This window comes from Phaethon lepturus, unplaced genomic scaffold (assembly GCF_000687285.1).
Source record: "Phaethon lepturus isolate BGI_N335 unplaced genomic scaffold, ASM68728v1 scaffold15311, whole genome shotgun sequence".
Lineage (NCBI taxonomy): Eukaryota > Metazoa > Chordata > Aves > Phaethontiformes > Phaethontidae > Phaethon > Phaethon lepturus.
In genome coordinates this window covers 46485-61692 of record NW_010519948.1, presented here as the reverse complement: position 1 = coordinate 61692, position 15208 = coordinate 46485, and the positions used below count along the sequence as shown (strand labels likewise).

The window sequence follows — 15208 nt, the reverse complement described above, 5'->3', positions numbered from 1 at the left end:
CTTTGGATGCCTCTGTTGGTTTGTGGCCTCCTGCCAGATAGGGTTGGTGTACGTATGGGTGTTGAGTGATGCTTAGTGCATTCTTGTGAGTTCAAATAACAGATGTTGACATGGAGAGATGCATTGTGGGAATCTGGAATAAATGATATATAGAAAAAGGTGAGTGAGTGTTAATCCCCAAAGGGATTTTCCGGAACCACTCAAAGAGAGCACTGCATGGTGACTGTCTACTTGCTCATGTTTCACAGCTGAAGCAGTAAGACCTTGGCAATGTGGATTTCAAAAGCTGCTGACAAATCTAGAAGTATTAGTTTAGATATCTGATCTGTGACCCATACTTGCAAGGAAGGACCAGCTTGTAGACCCAGACCAGTTAGCTCCAAATTGAAGTCAGTAGCTTGACCGAAGAAGTTAGTCACTGTGACCAGTGCTATGACTGCTGCACTTCAATTTTTTCAATAATCTTTCACAAGGAATGAAGATGGAGACTGCGATGTAAGTCAGTTTGCAGGTTTCAGAGACAAAAAGATGGTTCATGTTGCTCTAGCTGGAAGGGAAGCTGTGTTTGAGGGGTTTTTGTTACAAAAGCATACACCCCAGCCAGTGGTTACCACCCACTGCCCTCCTACTTGGTTTTACACATGCTCATGCAGCTGGTATGCAAATGACTGCAATTCTTCCTTTCTGCCAGGAAACCAGATCTGAAAGCCTCTCACTCTGTGGATTTCAGAGTATATAATTCATGGGTGTTTTTTTTCCATGATGACAAACTTTCAGAGAAATCCTTTATCCTTTCTGTTTGAATGTGTTCACGACTTTTTTACCTCATGTGGTGATACAGGCCCAGCTTGAGTGGTAGGGCCATGCAGTTATGGTCCTTTAGGAAGTGTCAGTTATAACTTTGATTCATGGGTATGTGGCCTGGAGCTCTCTAAAATGTGTCCCAGGAATAGGTTGTAGTTTATGGACCTTTAGGATTTATTACCAGGCCTTCAGATGACTTACTATTGTCTATAGTGTCATCAGTTATTTTATATAACAGTAATCTCAAGATTGCAGCATGCAAAAGACATTCGCCCTCAGACAAAGCACAGGAGAAAGCAAATGTTCTTTAGATGGGTATTTAAGGCAGGAAGGGAGATCAGGTTTGAACAAGTTTAGACTTGCCATTCCTAAGAAGAAAACCACTAGGTCAGTGGTTTTCCCTGTAAGATTTTTTCCTTCCCCTCTGAGACTCCACCCTTGTTTCTAGTAAACATTTCACAACACTCTTCTGTCAGTGACATCATCTCTATAGACATTTGTATAATAATCTGTCATTGATGTAACTAACTGGTTTTGGTTGAGATTTCTGTGCTAAGGGAATAGAATTTTCTTGCAGTTTTCAGTTTCAGCTCCCAATTCTTTCAGACTGTACTGTGAAGACTGATTTAGATCTCATTTCACCTGGCTGGCTGATATATGTGTATAAAAGGACTCTACCTAGATAAAATTGCCTTGTAACTGTAGCTTTAATATTATAATTTACTGTGCAATATTACTTTCTCTAGAGCCGTGTTCAGTTAATTGTAAGACCAGAGCTCTGTCTTTGCTTGGCTTGTGTTACAGAATAGCATGGTGCTTTCTGCTGCTATCTTCCTCACGCTGATTGGCCTGATCACATACCTGCACTTTGTGAAAATTGACCAGGAATCCCTACTGGTCATCGGCTCACTCGGCATTCAGGTGACTTCATCCTATGCTTCAGGGAAGGAAAGCACAACTTTCATTGAGATGGGTCACGTGAAGGATGTGGTTATCAATGAAGCCATCCATATGGTAATCATACACAGTCTTTCTTCTGTACCTGTGGGCACACTCACATCCAGTATATTTTCATGAGCGTAATTTACCAGAGCAGTTAAACACAGCACCATCCATAGCTTTATGGACATCAGGAGTGTTGTTTCATATTTCTTTCTTTATTCTCTTACCTGTTCTGTCACCTTTAAAGGAGATCTCAAGCCAAACAAATAACCTCCAAAAAGCCAAATTCATCCCTTAGATAATGTCACTAATGCTGAGCTAGTGGTTTTAGTTCTTTGTGTTGTACAGTTCCTGGTATACAAGTTCCTTTTGTTGTACAAATCCTGATGCCAAACTCCATAAGTAGTCAAGATGGAGATAAGAAGATAGAGAACACAAGAGAGAATTTTTCCTATTGCAAGGCTTCTGTAGAAAAGCAGACCTTACCCTTCCAGCATATATATGTTCTTTTCAGGTTAAAAATTTAATAGAAGAAAACACAGGTAAAATTGTTTTTTTATTGTGTGAAGGGAGGAAAGCTATAGATATAAATTTGTAGGCTTGACTGTGGCCTAGGGCGATTGGCCTTCAGCCCAATGAGTTGAAACAGATCCTCTTTCTGTGGTAACTCCAGGCACGTTGATAGCATTTTCAAACTCCAATGATTTTGTCTGTTTGTCTTGTAGCAAAAAGTGATCTACTACCTGTGCATCCTCCTCCAGGACCCTGGAGATCCTCAGGGAGTGTCTGAGGTTGTGCCACTCTTTCAGGTGAGTTTGACTGAATGGTGGAGAAATTCAGATCTGTGTGTGTGTGCCAGTTGTCTAAGCCTATCTTTATTCCACTATAGGTAGCTGATGACAGTTGCTGTTCCTTCAGTGGGCCTCCAGGGTGGGTCTGACAGCATTGTGGAATGGGTGGTATTAGAAGTCTGATAGAACTACGTACCCGGGATGGTTTTTTCATTTGTCCTCCATTCAAAGAACAGGGAGCTGTGTAAATCTGAACCCAGCCAGGAGTTTGCATGAACTACAAGTCTTTGGCTCACATAGTGTACTGAGGACTCATACAGTTTTCTGTGTAGTCTTATGCTCAGTGTTACTGTGATAAATATGGCACTGTGCTGCAGCTGTTTTTTCTCTCAGCTCTGTGTGCCAAAAACCTTCTTGGCATTAGAATGACTTCCCCTGTCTCACCTGTTGACAAAGATCACAGTACAAGCTGTGAGCAATTTTCTTAATGTATAGTAACTTGTTTGCTCTACCATTACCCTGTCCCCCCTTTCTCTTCCCTTGCCAACTTGTTCTTACTGTTCATAATCCTATTTTTGGGATGGATTTTCTTTCTGTATGTACATGCCTAACACAACAATGCCCTGATCCTTGAGTGGTGGTAAGCAGTACAGAGGTACCTCACATCTTAGGCTGCTGAGGTTTATAGCCCTCTCTGTCCTTCTTAATTCACCTGCTGCTGGTGGCTGTCATTTTGTAATCCACATCCAGTTTATGACTGGATACAGATAGTCTTCAGCTAAATACTGAGGGGTATAAATAGACTATTCCATTGATACTTGCTGCTAACTCTGTCCCACAATTATAAAGACATTTACTAGCCATAATATAAATCAAGCATTTCACACATAGTCAAGGGAAAAAAAATGGATTTGCTGGAAATCAACAACTAGTAAATTCCAGAAAGCTGCAATCAGGAACCTGGTTTTAGTTATACATGCTCCTTTCCAGCTTCAGAGATGCTGCCTGGCATTTCTGTAGTTTCTCTTTTTTTTCTACCTCAACTCTGAACAGTTTTATTTTCCTGGAAGTATCTTAGTACTGGTAGAGTTGACTCCACCAGGAAAGGAGGTACAGAAAGAGCTGTGTCAGTTTGCAATTCATTACCTGTCAGTAATTCTCACTTTAACATGCCAGTTAGTATGTTACTTAGTTTTGAAGGAGCAGTAATTAGTAACTTTATAGTGTCTCCTTCACTGAGTTCCTCTAAGTTATGTCAGACTTCAAAAATACAATTTACCATGTCACTGAGCCCAGGAGCATTTCTGCGCTGAATTGACCTATTGTTCTTTTAAGCAACACTTGCAAGGGGAGACATTTGATGGACTTTACACGGTAATGCTGTTTTGGGAGCTCAAAAGTCATGGGACCATAGGGACTGTGGGCCTGGGAAACTTTCACCTCCTTGCTGTTTTTAATCTGGTCCAGGTTAGAAGTGATGGAAAATCATTATACTTTGACCACCATTCACTGCTTGTGTGAAAGGAATTGATGTTTTCAGTTAACCTTCTGTTGTCCTTTTGTTGGCAGTACTAGCAGAGGCCAAGGGCCAGGTGTCTAAAAGCCCTGTCCTGAAGGTAGATTTTTCAGGGTGGAGGTCTTCTAGGGTGGTGGATTAGTGTATGGAAGTCTGCTGTTTGGTAGGTCCCTAGAGGGAGTATGGCCTAATAGATAGGTTAATGGGTTGAGAGGTGTGGATGTTCTTCCACGTTGCCACTGTGAGCTGAGAACGGGGAGGATTTCTGATTTGGTGAGAGATTCAGGCTAACTGCAGAACAGTGCTGCATGTTTTGACTTGGCAGCTTTAGAGACTGGTGTTTTTCATCACAGAGCAGCTAAGTTATAGCTTATGGAATGGCTGTGCATTCCCATATCACCAGCTTACATCAAACACCTCCTGGAGTTTGATGGATTATTTCTCAACAAACATGTAAAAGGGAAATCTATTCTCCATTGACTTAATGTGAGAAAGCTAATGCACTACAGATAGCTTGCTGTTGCGTTCATTATACATGCAAGCTTCTGATAGTCAGCTTTGTGTCAGCTTCAGCTGTCTCCACATTCCTTTCTCTGACTAATAATCTCACTAGTGGGAAGTTGAAGCTTTCCAGCTCTTTTACACCTAATTTAGAGCCTGATTCTTTGTTTGACTTAAATTCTAGAGCTCCAAGCCACGTCTGGACTGCTTGATAGAAGTGTACAAAAGTTGTCAAGAAATCCTGGAGCAGAGGAAGACAGCTCCACAATCAAGTGGAATAAAATAGTAAAAAAACCCAACAAGGCAGCAAACTTGCAGAAGGGCTCAGAGGGACACATGGAAAAGCAAGCAGAACTGCCCCGTGGCTTTTTTCTAATTAGATGAGTAGGTGGTGCAGCAGTACAGTGATGTTACGGCTGAAGGCCCACACAGACTCATAGAGTTGTCACAGAAAATGTTAGCTCAAGCACAGAAGTGAGCCTTGAAATCCTCTGCTACGATGACAGGTGAGCAGAACTTTTTAGACTGAGAACAGTTTTTTTCTTGCCTCTCCAGAAAAGAATTATCAGGAAATAGGGCAAAGGGAACGTGCATCAAACATTTACTCTTTTGTGGATCTGAAGATTATGATAAACTCGTAAACTTGGCCAGACTGCCAAAAATATACATTTTTTTGTTTCTATTTAGCCCTTTGTTTGAAAAAAGCATATACCACTCTAAATACCAAAGCTGATGTGTGGGCTGGGCTGGTAACCCTGATACACAGGAGAATTTCAGAAACAAAATAACAGAAAATTAAAATATACTGTTGCATTCAATTATGTTTAATGAAATAAACAGAGCAGACTTTGACCTCTTCAGGGATCTGCCTGAAAGAGTCTCATGGGATGGGGCAGAGGGTTCCAAGAAAGCTGATTGATAGTCAAGAATCACCTCCTCTAAACTCAAGAACATTCCATCTCAATGAACAGGAAGTCAAGCAAAAACTCCAGGAAACCTGCCTGGATGAGCAAGTTGCTCCTGGTAAAGCTTGAACACAATAAGGAAGTATACAGAAGGTGGGAGCAGGGACAGGTAACTGGGGAGGAATACAGCAACACTGTCTGAGATGCAGTTAGGAAGGCCAAAGCCCACCTGGAGTTGAAGCTGTTGAGGGATGTCAAAGGCAACAAGAAGGGCTTCTATAAGTACATAAGTAGCAAGAGGAAGACAGGGAAGATGTGGACCCATTGCTGAATGGGGCAGGAGGCTGGTGACACAGGACATGGAAAAGATGTGGCGTTCAAAGGGCCACAGAAAAGGCTCTGAGAATATGAGGAAAATGTGTTGTTGAAAATGATGGTAATGACTATGTGAATAAAGTTTTATTGATCTGTGCCCTGGGGAGTAACCTCAGGTTGGGAAGTTCTTCTTTGTTGACAAGCTAAAAGTTACTGTAACCTTTAACTGGTATTTTTCTCTCTTTTTTTTTTTTTTCCCGTGACTCTTTAGTAATATAACTGAGACAATTGAAATGTCAAAACAAGAGCTAAACCAGCAAGTTGGCAGGAGCCTGGGGCCATGCTTAATTTGCATACAATGCTATATTATGCTTTTCTACACAATCTGTAATTAAAACATGTGGCAATATACCATCATGCAGTATGGTAGAGACAAGGGGATTTATTTTTTTCATGGTGCCATGAAGTTTGAAAGACACAGGTTAGCTCATGTCGCAAGAAGTATTCTGGTTGTCCACGTGAAAGGCAGCACCTTGGGGATGTGCCACTGGCTTTTGGGGAATGTTATCTAGGTTACTTAACTTTTTGTATGGTTTTATTTCTCCTAAATACTTTAAATATTGGACTTGGCCAGATTTTTAGTTCCAGTGTTGCCCTAATGTAAGTTGGTAGGTCTCTCTGAAGTTAGCGAAGCTGCACCCTGATGCAGACTGTGTTTGGTTGCAAGTCCAGGCAGAACTGGGAAGCGTGGGTGCTGGGGCAAGAGCAGAAATTGGCTATCAACAACAGTGGCAGGCCCTGGGAGTGTGACTGTAAATGACTACAGTGGAGGTCCTTTGACTAAGAACCATGTGGTATGCTTGAGCTGCGTATGGCTTGGAGCGTGTTTTGGCCACGTTGTATTTCTTCATGGGGAAGAGAAATGATCAAGGCCCTTGAGTAGCAGTATAGCAGCAGGAAGATTCGCTGAGCCATGGGGAAAATGCATCAGAAAATAAATGATGTCTTAGCAGAGTGGACAGTCTTGGGCTTAAGAGTGTGCTGGGAACATTGACTATGCTATAAAAATCCCATGAGATCTTGAGAACGTGCACTGAAGAAATAACCAAGTAGCTGTGTCACAGGAGGAAGTCTGGAAGATTGTTTCAGCCATCTTTTGAAGGAGTGACCACCCTATGCCCATGGGAGTGCACTTTAGTCATCCTCTAAAGCTGAGAGAAGATCAGCAGAGAGAAATAAGGAATCAGACTAGGGCAGGTTCGCACCAGCTACGTGCCTGGATACCAGACGCAATCTTTGTCCATTTTTGTTTACATTAAGACTATTTTGGCTTTTAAAATAGTTTCTTTCATTCTGAGAATAATACAGTTTAATTCATGATAACTGCATTTTATTAAGAACAAACAGAAATCTCACAGTATCTCCCAGACAGCCTTTTACATACATACAGCAGTTAGGAAAACAAAGGTTTTTGTCATGTCATTCTATGCTGCAGTAGTGGTTGTTGCCAGAAGCATTGGTTAAAATAAAAATTGTTTTCTCTACCAAAGAATCATACAACACAGATATATACACAAGATTAGTTGGTTGGTTAAAGTTAGGTAAGCTATAAATAGGAGGTATATGTGCATCCATCAGAGTGGGGTGGTCCCTGAAATACTCAAGTATTGGTGAATATTTTTAAGAAATAAGGAAGAAAAAAAAGTTCTCTATGCCATGCTTCTCAATTTAAAGTGCAGTTATGGCAGAAAATAATGAGCTTCAGGACAGCTCTTGCTTATTCAACATCTCTGCTTCCTGTTCACCCTGGTACAAGTCTCTAAGGCCACGAGTGTTAGCACTGTAAAGTAAGTACAGCCTCTCACCTGTGAACTGGAGACTTTTATGTCTTGTGCATCCCCAGCCCCAATGACAGCTCAGCTTATTCTGAAGCAGCTTTGTTACCAGTGGGATACAAGAAGCAGGCTGCCAAACAGACCCTCAGATAGAGGAAGAATTGTTAGGCAAGGGGAAGAATAATGCTCTCTGTATTCAAACTGATATAGCTATACTAAGATCACTCTTTCCGTGCATGGCAGGGGGAGGGCAGAGAGAGAGAGAGGAAATACACACTACTGACCACTCTATCAGGATATATTGTCACATCAAAGTATCTAAGGAAAAAGCCCCAATACTAAATACCTTCTCAAAATTGTTTTTGGCTCAGAAAGCGTCTATCCTTTTCTGTAACTTCAAGGGATGGTCCTTAAATTCATAACAAGCAGGTACATTACTGTATGTGCAAATCAGGTCTCTTCATACAATCTTTTCCTGTTGTATGTCTGCTGTATTATTTCCACAACCAACCATGGGGTGGTTTTGGTTTGGTTTAAATTCCCACCCCCCCAATTTTTGTCTGTCCCATGCTCCTTTAATTTGTGCTTTTGCACCCCCCATAAGCATGAAACACAAACTTCTTGATGTATCAGCTCTGCTGTGTGCATCAGTTGGGTGTTTCAAGTACTAGGGAGTAAAAACACTGGTATGGTTGGCTTGTTCATTTTTGAAGAGCATTGGTTTGCTATTGCTGAATTCTTTCTAATGGTTGGATTCACACTGTTGTAATTTGGGAATGTTGCCCATGAATTCGTAATTATTACGAAGTTGCACATGGTACTTTTGAAAGTGCAGTTACTTCTTCCTTAGATTTTTTAGAATGCTTATCAAAACAGCTGAACTCAAGTCACATAGATTAAAATTTTCAAGAATTGCTATTTTTCTTTCATTTGTTAGCCTTCTCAATTATAATGAAGTTCCTTTGGAACAGATAAAAAAACCCCCATTCTATAGGAAAGTCAGAAGACAATACTTGAATACACGTTTGCTGACTACCTCCTCCTTGCTACAGTAGCACGAAGGAAGCAGGAGTTTGAAAGGAGCAGCTTCTGTCAACTCAGAATGGCAGAGCTAGTTTGGGAAGATCTGTTCCAGTTGCTGAAAGACAGAAGTACAAAATTTGCTTGCCTTGTCTTCCTTTGTCTGAGATTGTGTGCAGTTTCAAACTTGTCTCAAAACATCTACAAGAGTGATTAACAGAGTCTTTGAAAGTGCTTGTCTGACAGTGGTACACGTGACACATTTGGCCCTGCAGCAGAGATCTAGTGTTCACCTATTGCGTAGAACAGCATCGACTCACGAAATGCATCAGTCCTGTAGGCACTAGGGCATCATCTGGCACAGTTCCAATCCTAGACGTTCCGAGTCCTCAACATGCAAAGACACTAGGTTTCCACCCTTAAACAGAGTTGAAAATATTCTTGAGTACCACTGAACTCTTATTCTATACTCCGTATTTCAGGTCTGGCATTATCCTTGACTTGCATCGGAATTACTCTTGTCAGTTTAGTTCCTCTTCCTTCTCAACAGTGTCTTCTTTCTTTCATATCTGCAGCAAGGACTTTGAAAGTTTGTGTCTTTCAATTTTAGCATCAGTTTCAGGGAGGAGTCATTATAGCTCTAAGGAAAATTAAATTGTCCTCTTGGTTGTGTTAAGCAGTTGCATAAAAACTATTGCAGTCTCTGCAAAAAGATAATATCTTAATAGTTTTTCTGGGAGTGGCAACATTGAATTTAAACACTGGTAAAAACTTTAATATGATGGCTATTCACAACCAGAGCATAGAGCTGAAGTTATGTCCAAACTACCTGATCAGACTATGTCATGTTAATCTTTACACCGGTCATAGCCTTTGCAGTGTAAATCTAGTTTATGGTGCAGGGATAGGCAGCTCCTAATGCAAGCAGCAGTCAACAGGATGCATCCTTGTACAGGGTTCATGCCACATGCCACAGTATCCATTACCACCCATTTTTACTTTTAATAGGACTGTCTGCTCAGCCTGCTGCAGCCAGATTCAAGCCTATATACCATTCAAATCTGCCTTGCAGAGGTTGCAGTCTGATTCAGGTAAAAAGCAAGCAAGTTAGAGATAGATGCAAACAGATTATTGGAAATAATGATAATAACTGAAAGGAGCTATGATGAGGAAGAGAGGTCAGTAAGGGTTTTAAGACCTGGACTGAGATTCCAGATACAGGGTGTACAATGATCTAAAGGCAGGCGAAAAGCTGGAAGTGGGAGGGATCAAAGAAAACACTGCTTTGCTTACAAGCACATACAAGATCAGGAGATGGAAGAAGAATGGGTGCAAGGAAAGAGAGCAGGTGTAGTGCGACTGGAGCACTGTGCAGGCAAATGACCTGAAACATGCTATTTTGGATGGAGTGTGGCATGGAAAGGAAGCTCCTGCACAGTCCCCAAAATCAAATTTTTGTTTGTTTTTTTTTGTTTGTTTAAGAGAAAGGACATTGCCTCCACCCACACTAAGGAGCTTTATCTATTGTTATGGAAAAAGGTGTGTCACCAGCAAAATCATAGCAGTCTGCAATTCCATACAGAGCAGTGCAAAAAAAAACCCCACCCCAAAAAACTCAAAAACCCAACCCCCAAAAAGCAACAATCAAACCAACCAAACAAAAAAAAAAAAGCCCGAAGTCATTTGGAATGAGCCCTCAGAGCAGGGTGGGCCCCTTAGTGCTTCGGGGCATGGAAGGAAAAAAGCACTGACTTTCAGTCTCCCAGAACTTGTTAGCAGGTGTTTTGCTTCGGGAGGGCTGTGTAGCAGACAGGAGCGAAGGTGTCGCATGGTAGTTAATATAGCTGGCAATAAGAAGTGTTGCTTCAACAATCTAGGGAAAAAAGAAAATTATTAACTGTAAGTCAATTAGAGGTAAGAGTGCCCTTTGATTTTTAGAACCTACTGACTGAATAACTTTTGCCAATGGGTTTCTCACATGGAATTGTTTGGTTTTTAAATGAAGGTCTATCTTTAAAGAGGAAGATTAAGTCTCTTGATTAAAGGTTCCAGCTTACAAGGGATATATTGAATGCATATAGCTAGTGCAGCAGCCACAAGTATCACTCCCCGGGGCTTGTACAAAATGCCCAGCTGTGATGCTGCCAGCCGGAAAGAAACTCAGTGTTCATTTTGTAATTACCTTTGGAATTGCCATTGCGAAAAGGAGTTTTTCAGTGCTGCTTTTTCCAGAACTCCGTTCTTTCATTTGACTGACTACAATCATGAAGTCATCTCGACAGCCTCCAAAGGTCAGCACAGAGGAGTACGAATAGGAGACCTTCAAGTGCTGCAGACAACAGAGAGTTTGAAAGAGTCTTAGTTCTGTAAAAGAAAAAATGGCCACTTTAATATATTTGCTGCTTACTGGAAGAACACCAGACCTCCAGCACCAATAGGCAGTGTAGGTAATTGGCTCTATAGGTAACAGCTGGCAGAGAAAGCTCAAGTGAGAACTGCATTTCTAGTTTTCTCCTAGCTTGCTTAATGCCTCACTGCTTCAGAGAAATAGTCCAAACTTTGTTATATCCCAGATGGTGGTAGTAAAGCACAGACCACTGAGATTTTGCAAGATGTACGAGCATGTTTGCTGCGCAAAGAGTCAGTTAGCTGTTTCATGAAACCCTACCTGACGCTGTAGCTGTAATTTTCCTTTGTTTATGTAGCATTCAAACATAGCGCTGACTTCCCTCATCTCTGACTTCTACAAATTAACTTCTGGATCCATTTGAAGTTAAAGACAAACTTTTAGTGACTTTAAGTGGACTCAGGGTAATGTCATTCTGTGGGAGGAAAGTTATTTTTCTTAAACAGTGTTCCTCACCATACCATAGTGTTATAATCCAGTATGCTGATGCCGTCTTCATTCACAGCTATCCAGACTGGACAGTCTTCCAATGAAGAAGGCAAAATAGGCTAGAGAAAGAAAATTATTAATTTTGATATTTCTTGACTACCACAGAAAGATGTTTCTGACATCAATCTTGGGTTTTAAGGATAAAATGAAGATGAGAGAGAATGCTATAGGCTTACTGGTCTGACCTGGTTTGATTTTTCAGAGGACGTTTCTCAAAATCTGGACTAACATTTGCAGATTTACATAGAATCTTTGGACTAGTGGCACAAGAGATGCAATGATAACGAAGGCTTTGAGATTAATTAAATTCCATCAGTGTAGTTAAAACTGAAGGAAATGCTAGGACAGAGGAAAAAAAAAAAAAACCCAGCAGCTCTGCCCTGCTCTGGTTCTTACGCTATTCCCATCAGTCAGGCAGGCAGTGAAGGCTTCTGGTTTCTGTAATACCAGTGCACCCAATACCATCACATCAATGCAATTTTCTTTCTTACAGATTTTGACAAACATGCATCAATTATCTATTAAAGGTGAGTTATGTGTTGTTATGGCTAATGACTTGAATCTTTCCTGGGAATCTGCTATTACATGGCTAATGCCATAGGCTTTACTGTTTAACTATTGAAATGTTATAAAATACATTAATCATCAGAAATATCAACATTATAAAACTCTGGGTTGAACTATTCTATATTCTGATTCATCAGTGTCAGTAATCTCAGATACCAGTAACCTCTTCTGCTTTTACTCCTGACAGTGGAAATAACTGTCCTTTTGAAAACTTCTTGTATATTTACTCAAGACCCCTTTAATTTTAGGTTTTATTCTATAGCAGCTTTGACTTCAAAGCAAGAGACATGTAGCCATGAACAAGACCCATCTCAAGCTTTCAGTAGAGGTTTCTGCTGGGTTGGGGAAGATGGTTAATGCCAAAACAAGATTTCTCAGACAGCCAGTATGTCCTAAGACATTAGTTCAGGCAAGGGTAATAGGCACAGCGCTCTAGCCTGGGATGGGCTGTGGGATGGTACAAGCTACTGGGAGAAGCACTCCCTCCAGCTCTTCTTTGCTCTCCCACTGATGGCTGTGGGCTGGCAGCTTACCCAATACATGCTTTAGTTTTTGTTTCTGCAACAGGACATTAGCAGTGCTTGCCTCTTGTGTGGCAGGGAAAGCAGCCAGCTCTGTGGCAAGCAAAGAACAGGACTGAAGTACCCATCGTCCTTTTAGCTAGCGTCAGCTGCTGGGTGTGATTTATGGGAGACTCTTCCTTTCTACCCCCCAGTGGTATGTAAATAGTATTTTTAAACTATCATTGCAGCCTTTGGGACCAGGGAAATTCCTGGTTGAGAAAGCTTTGACAAGGTTTGTAAGGAGAGGTAGTACTCATTAGGCTCAACTCATGCAGCCAGAGAACCTTCAGTGTTTATTTACTGAACGCTAGCAACCCCTAGTGTTTAGAACATCATTCTCTTCCTTCTTTCTAAACCTATGGTGGTACCAGAGCTGTTCGTTCAGAAGAGAGTATTGTTCAGTTTTTTGCCTTCCTGAATTAGAAGCATTTTCAACCCTTGTTACCAGAGATCATAGGTATATCTCTGCTCAGATAGTTCACTCTCAGGAACAGAAAAACGTGTGCTCCAGTTACCTTAGCAGCAAATATTTTGGTTCCAAAGAGAGGCCATTTCCGGGCTACTGTCAAATAAATTCGAACACATTCTGGTGGAGAGCATCCCTGCAGCACCATCCACTTCGTTGCCAGCCTGTCTGCCAGTTGCCTTTCAGAATCCAAGACACAAGACAGCATTATTACTAGTGTCTTCCAAGGAAGGGCGAGTAAAATTGTAACAGTTAATAAATGTACCTCTTACTCCAAAAGCGCTGTTCCACACAGCACTACAGAAAGGGCTGTTTAGTACTGTCAGTTATGAGGGTTGTACAACCTGAGTTTATTTTAGCATTTTCTCTACTTCCACAATTATTTTACTACTAGTTATACTGTAATGCCCAGGAATCCCAGTCACATATGGGTTGCTCAGTGGCGTATATATTAAAAAACTGTAACTACAAACACTCAGGCAGCTGTTAGAGTAAAATCCTGTCCAGCTTGTCTTCGCTTTCAGTTATACTCTCGCCTTCATCTTAACTTGTCTGTAGTATGCTCTATATAGAGTGGAAATATCTATTAACTCACTCTTGATTTGGCTCACTAGGGATGTGTTCAGCAGCTATTTTGCTACATGCAAATGAAATTTGCTTCCAAAAGGAGGTAATTGTGTTAGTTCCACCACTGTACCCCCAAGTAGCTTTGAATCTGGAAGATGACCATTCTCTCTTTCAAACAGAGCTGAGATCCATGGCAGCATCTGAATTCTGTACTTGAGATCTCTGCATTGTGTGTGAGAATTTCCAAGTCAGAACAGCAAAAAGCCCTGCCAAAATATATCCTACCAGAATTACAGCATGGCCTGAAGCAGCCCATATGTGCTGGCTTTATGGCTTGCTGCAAATGTTAGGCATCTGGATTCAATCGACACTTGGGGGAAGGGTAAAACAAAAATTCACAAACAGAACTCATTTTAGGCTTAGGCTGGAGTTTGTTGGAACTGAGATGCCTAATTTGGAAGTGAAAGGCTTAAACGTCTTGTCTAGGGGAAAATTAGTTTGTGATTTGGCTCTTTTTATATTAGTTAACTGCTATTTTCTTTTAAAGGAACCTCTTCCTGACACTTGTGTTTTGTTTAAGTTTCTACATCAAATAATCTCGACAGGGCTCCTTGAAACTTCTTAAATATAAAGACAGAATTTTGCAAGTAAAATTTGTTTTCAGTGCAAAGTATAGAAGAACGAACAATTTACCTGAGCTGTTCAGGAGTAATGTTTTGCTTGTAGCGTTTGGGGTAGAATTTATCTAAAACCTGGTGGAGAAGATGCTGCATTTTCGATTGTGATGTTCCCCCAGGACTTGAAGATCCTGGTCGATCCAAATCCCCATATTCCACCTAAGACAATGTTACAGTTTATCGTCCAATAGAACTATGGGGTTTTTAGTGCAGTAGAACATTCCATGAGTTCCCATACCGATTACTGTGTTTATTAGTCATGCAAAAAGGCACTGTTAGGCTGGGGAGTTTTGTTTACAGCATTTACCATCGTAGATGTATACAACAGAGCAACTAAGGGGAACATGACTGCCCAAGGAATTCTTTACTGATCTAAGAAAGTGAAACAAGATGTCAGCCAGCTACTTGTTGTAGGGAGACACTTCTGTATAACCACCAAGCTTTTGGGGTTTATTTTCAATTGGTCAATTAAAACAGCAGCATATTTCTAAAGGGTTTGGACAATGTTCCCAGCTTCTTCTCAGTTTACATTGCTTTAACAAATGCAACAATCAGTTTCAGTTCAGTAAGACACTATTATCCTGCTTATCATGTTCCCAACCCATACTGTGTGCTTTATGTGGTAAAATGATAAATGCAAGCCTGGAGATGTAATGGAGGATTCTACAAGATGCTCTTCTTATGAGTAAGAGGCTATTGGTAGTGCAACAGGGAAAGTTTTTACTCTTAATGAAATTCTAGTAGCGATACTACTTGCATATCTCTACTAAAGCACTAACTGGAGCAGTTCTGGGGATAGTCCAGCCTTACTGTTTTCTCCAATATTTTTCTTCAGAAGGACAG

At 41.0% G+C, this 15208-nt stretch overlaps 2 protein-coding genes across 2 annotated transcripts in view; one reads left to right on the top strand and one right to left on the bottom strand.

Annotated features, from left to right (window-relative positions):
• The window catches only part of PIGH (phosphatidylinositol glycan anchor biosynthesis, class H), a 5142-nt gene extending 217 nt beyond the window's left edge, over positions 1–4925 (top strand). Inside the window, exons 2-4 of the mRNA XM_010297225.1 lie at positions 1579–1818; positions 2472–2555; positions 4739–4925. Of these exons, the coding sequence (XP_010295527.1) occupies positions 1579–1818; positions 2472–2555; positions 4739–4840 (426 nt within the window). The 3' untranslated portion in view covers positions 4841–4925. The remainder of the gene's footprint in view (positions 1–1578; positions 1819–2471; positions 2556–4738) is intronic.
• A 5400-nt stretch (positions 4926–10325) lies between these two features.
• PLEKHH1 (pleckstrin homology domain containing, family H (with MyTH4 domain) member 1) overlaps positions 10326–15208 on the bottom strand; it is a 46188-nt gene continuing 41305 nt past the window's right edge. The window contains exons 24-28 of the mRNA XM_010297224.1: positions 14382–14524; positions 13171–13300; positions 11498–11584; positions 10812–10958; positions 10326–10502 (exon numbers count right to left, since the gene is read on the bottom strand). Of these exons, the coding sequence (XP_010295526.1) occupies positions 10326–10502; positions 10812–10958; positions 11498–11584; positions 13171–13300; positions 14382–14524 (684 nt within the window). The remainder of the gene's footprint in view (positions 10503–10811; positions 10959–11497; positions 11585–13170; positions 13301–14381; positions 14525–15208) is intronic.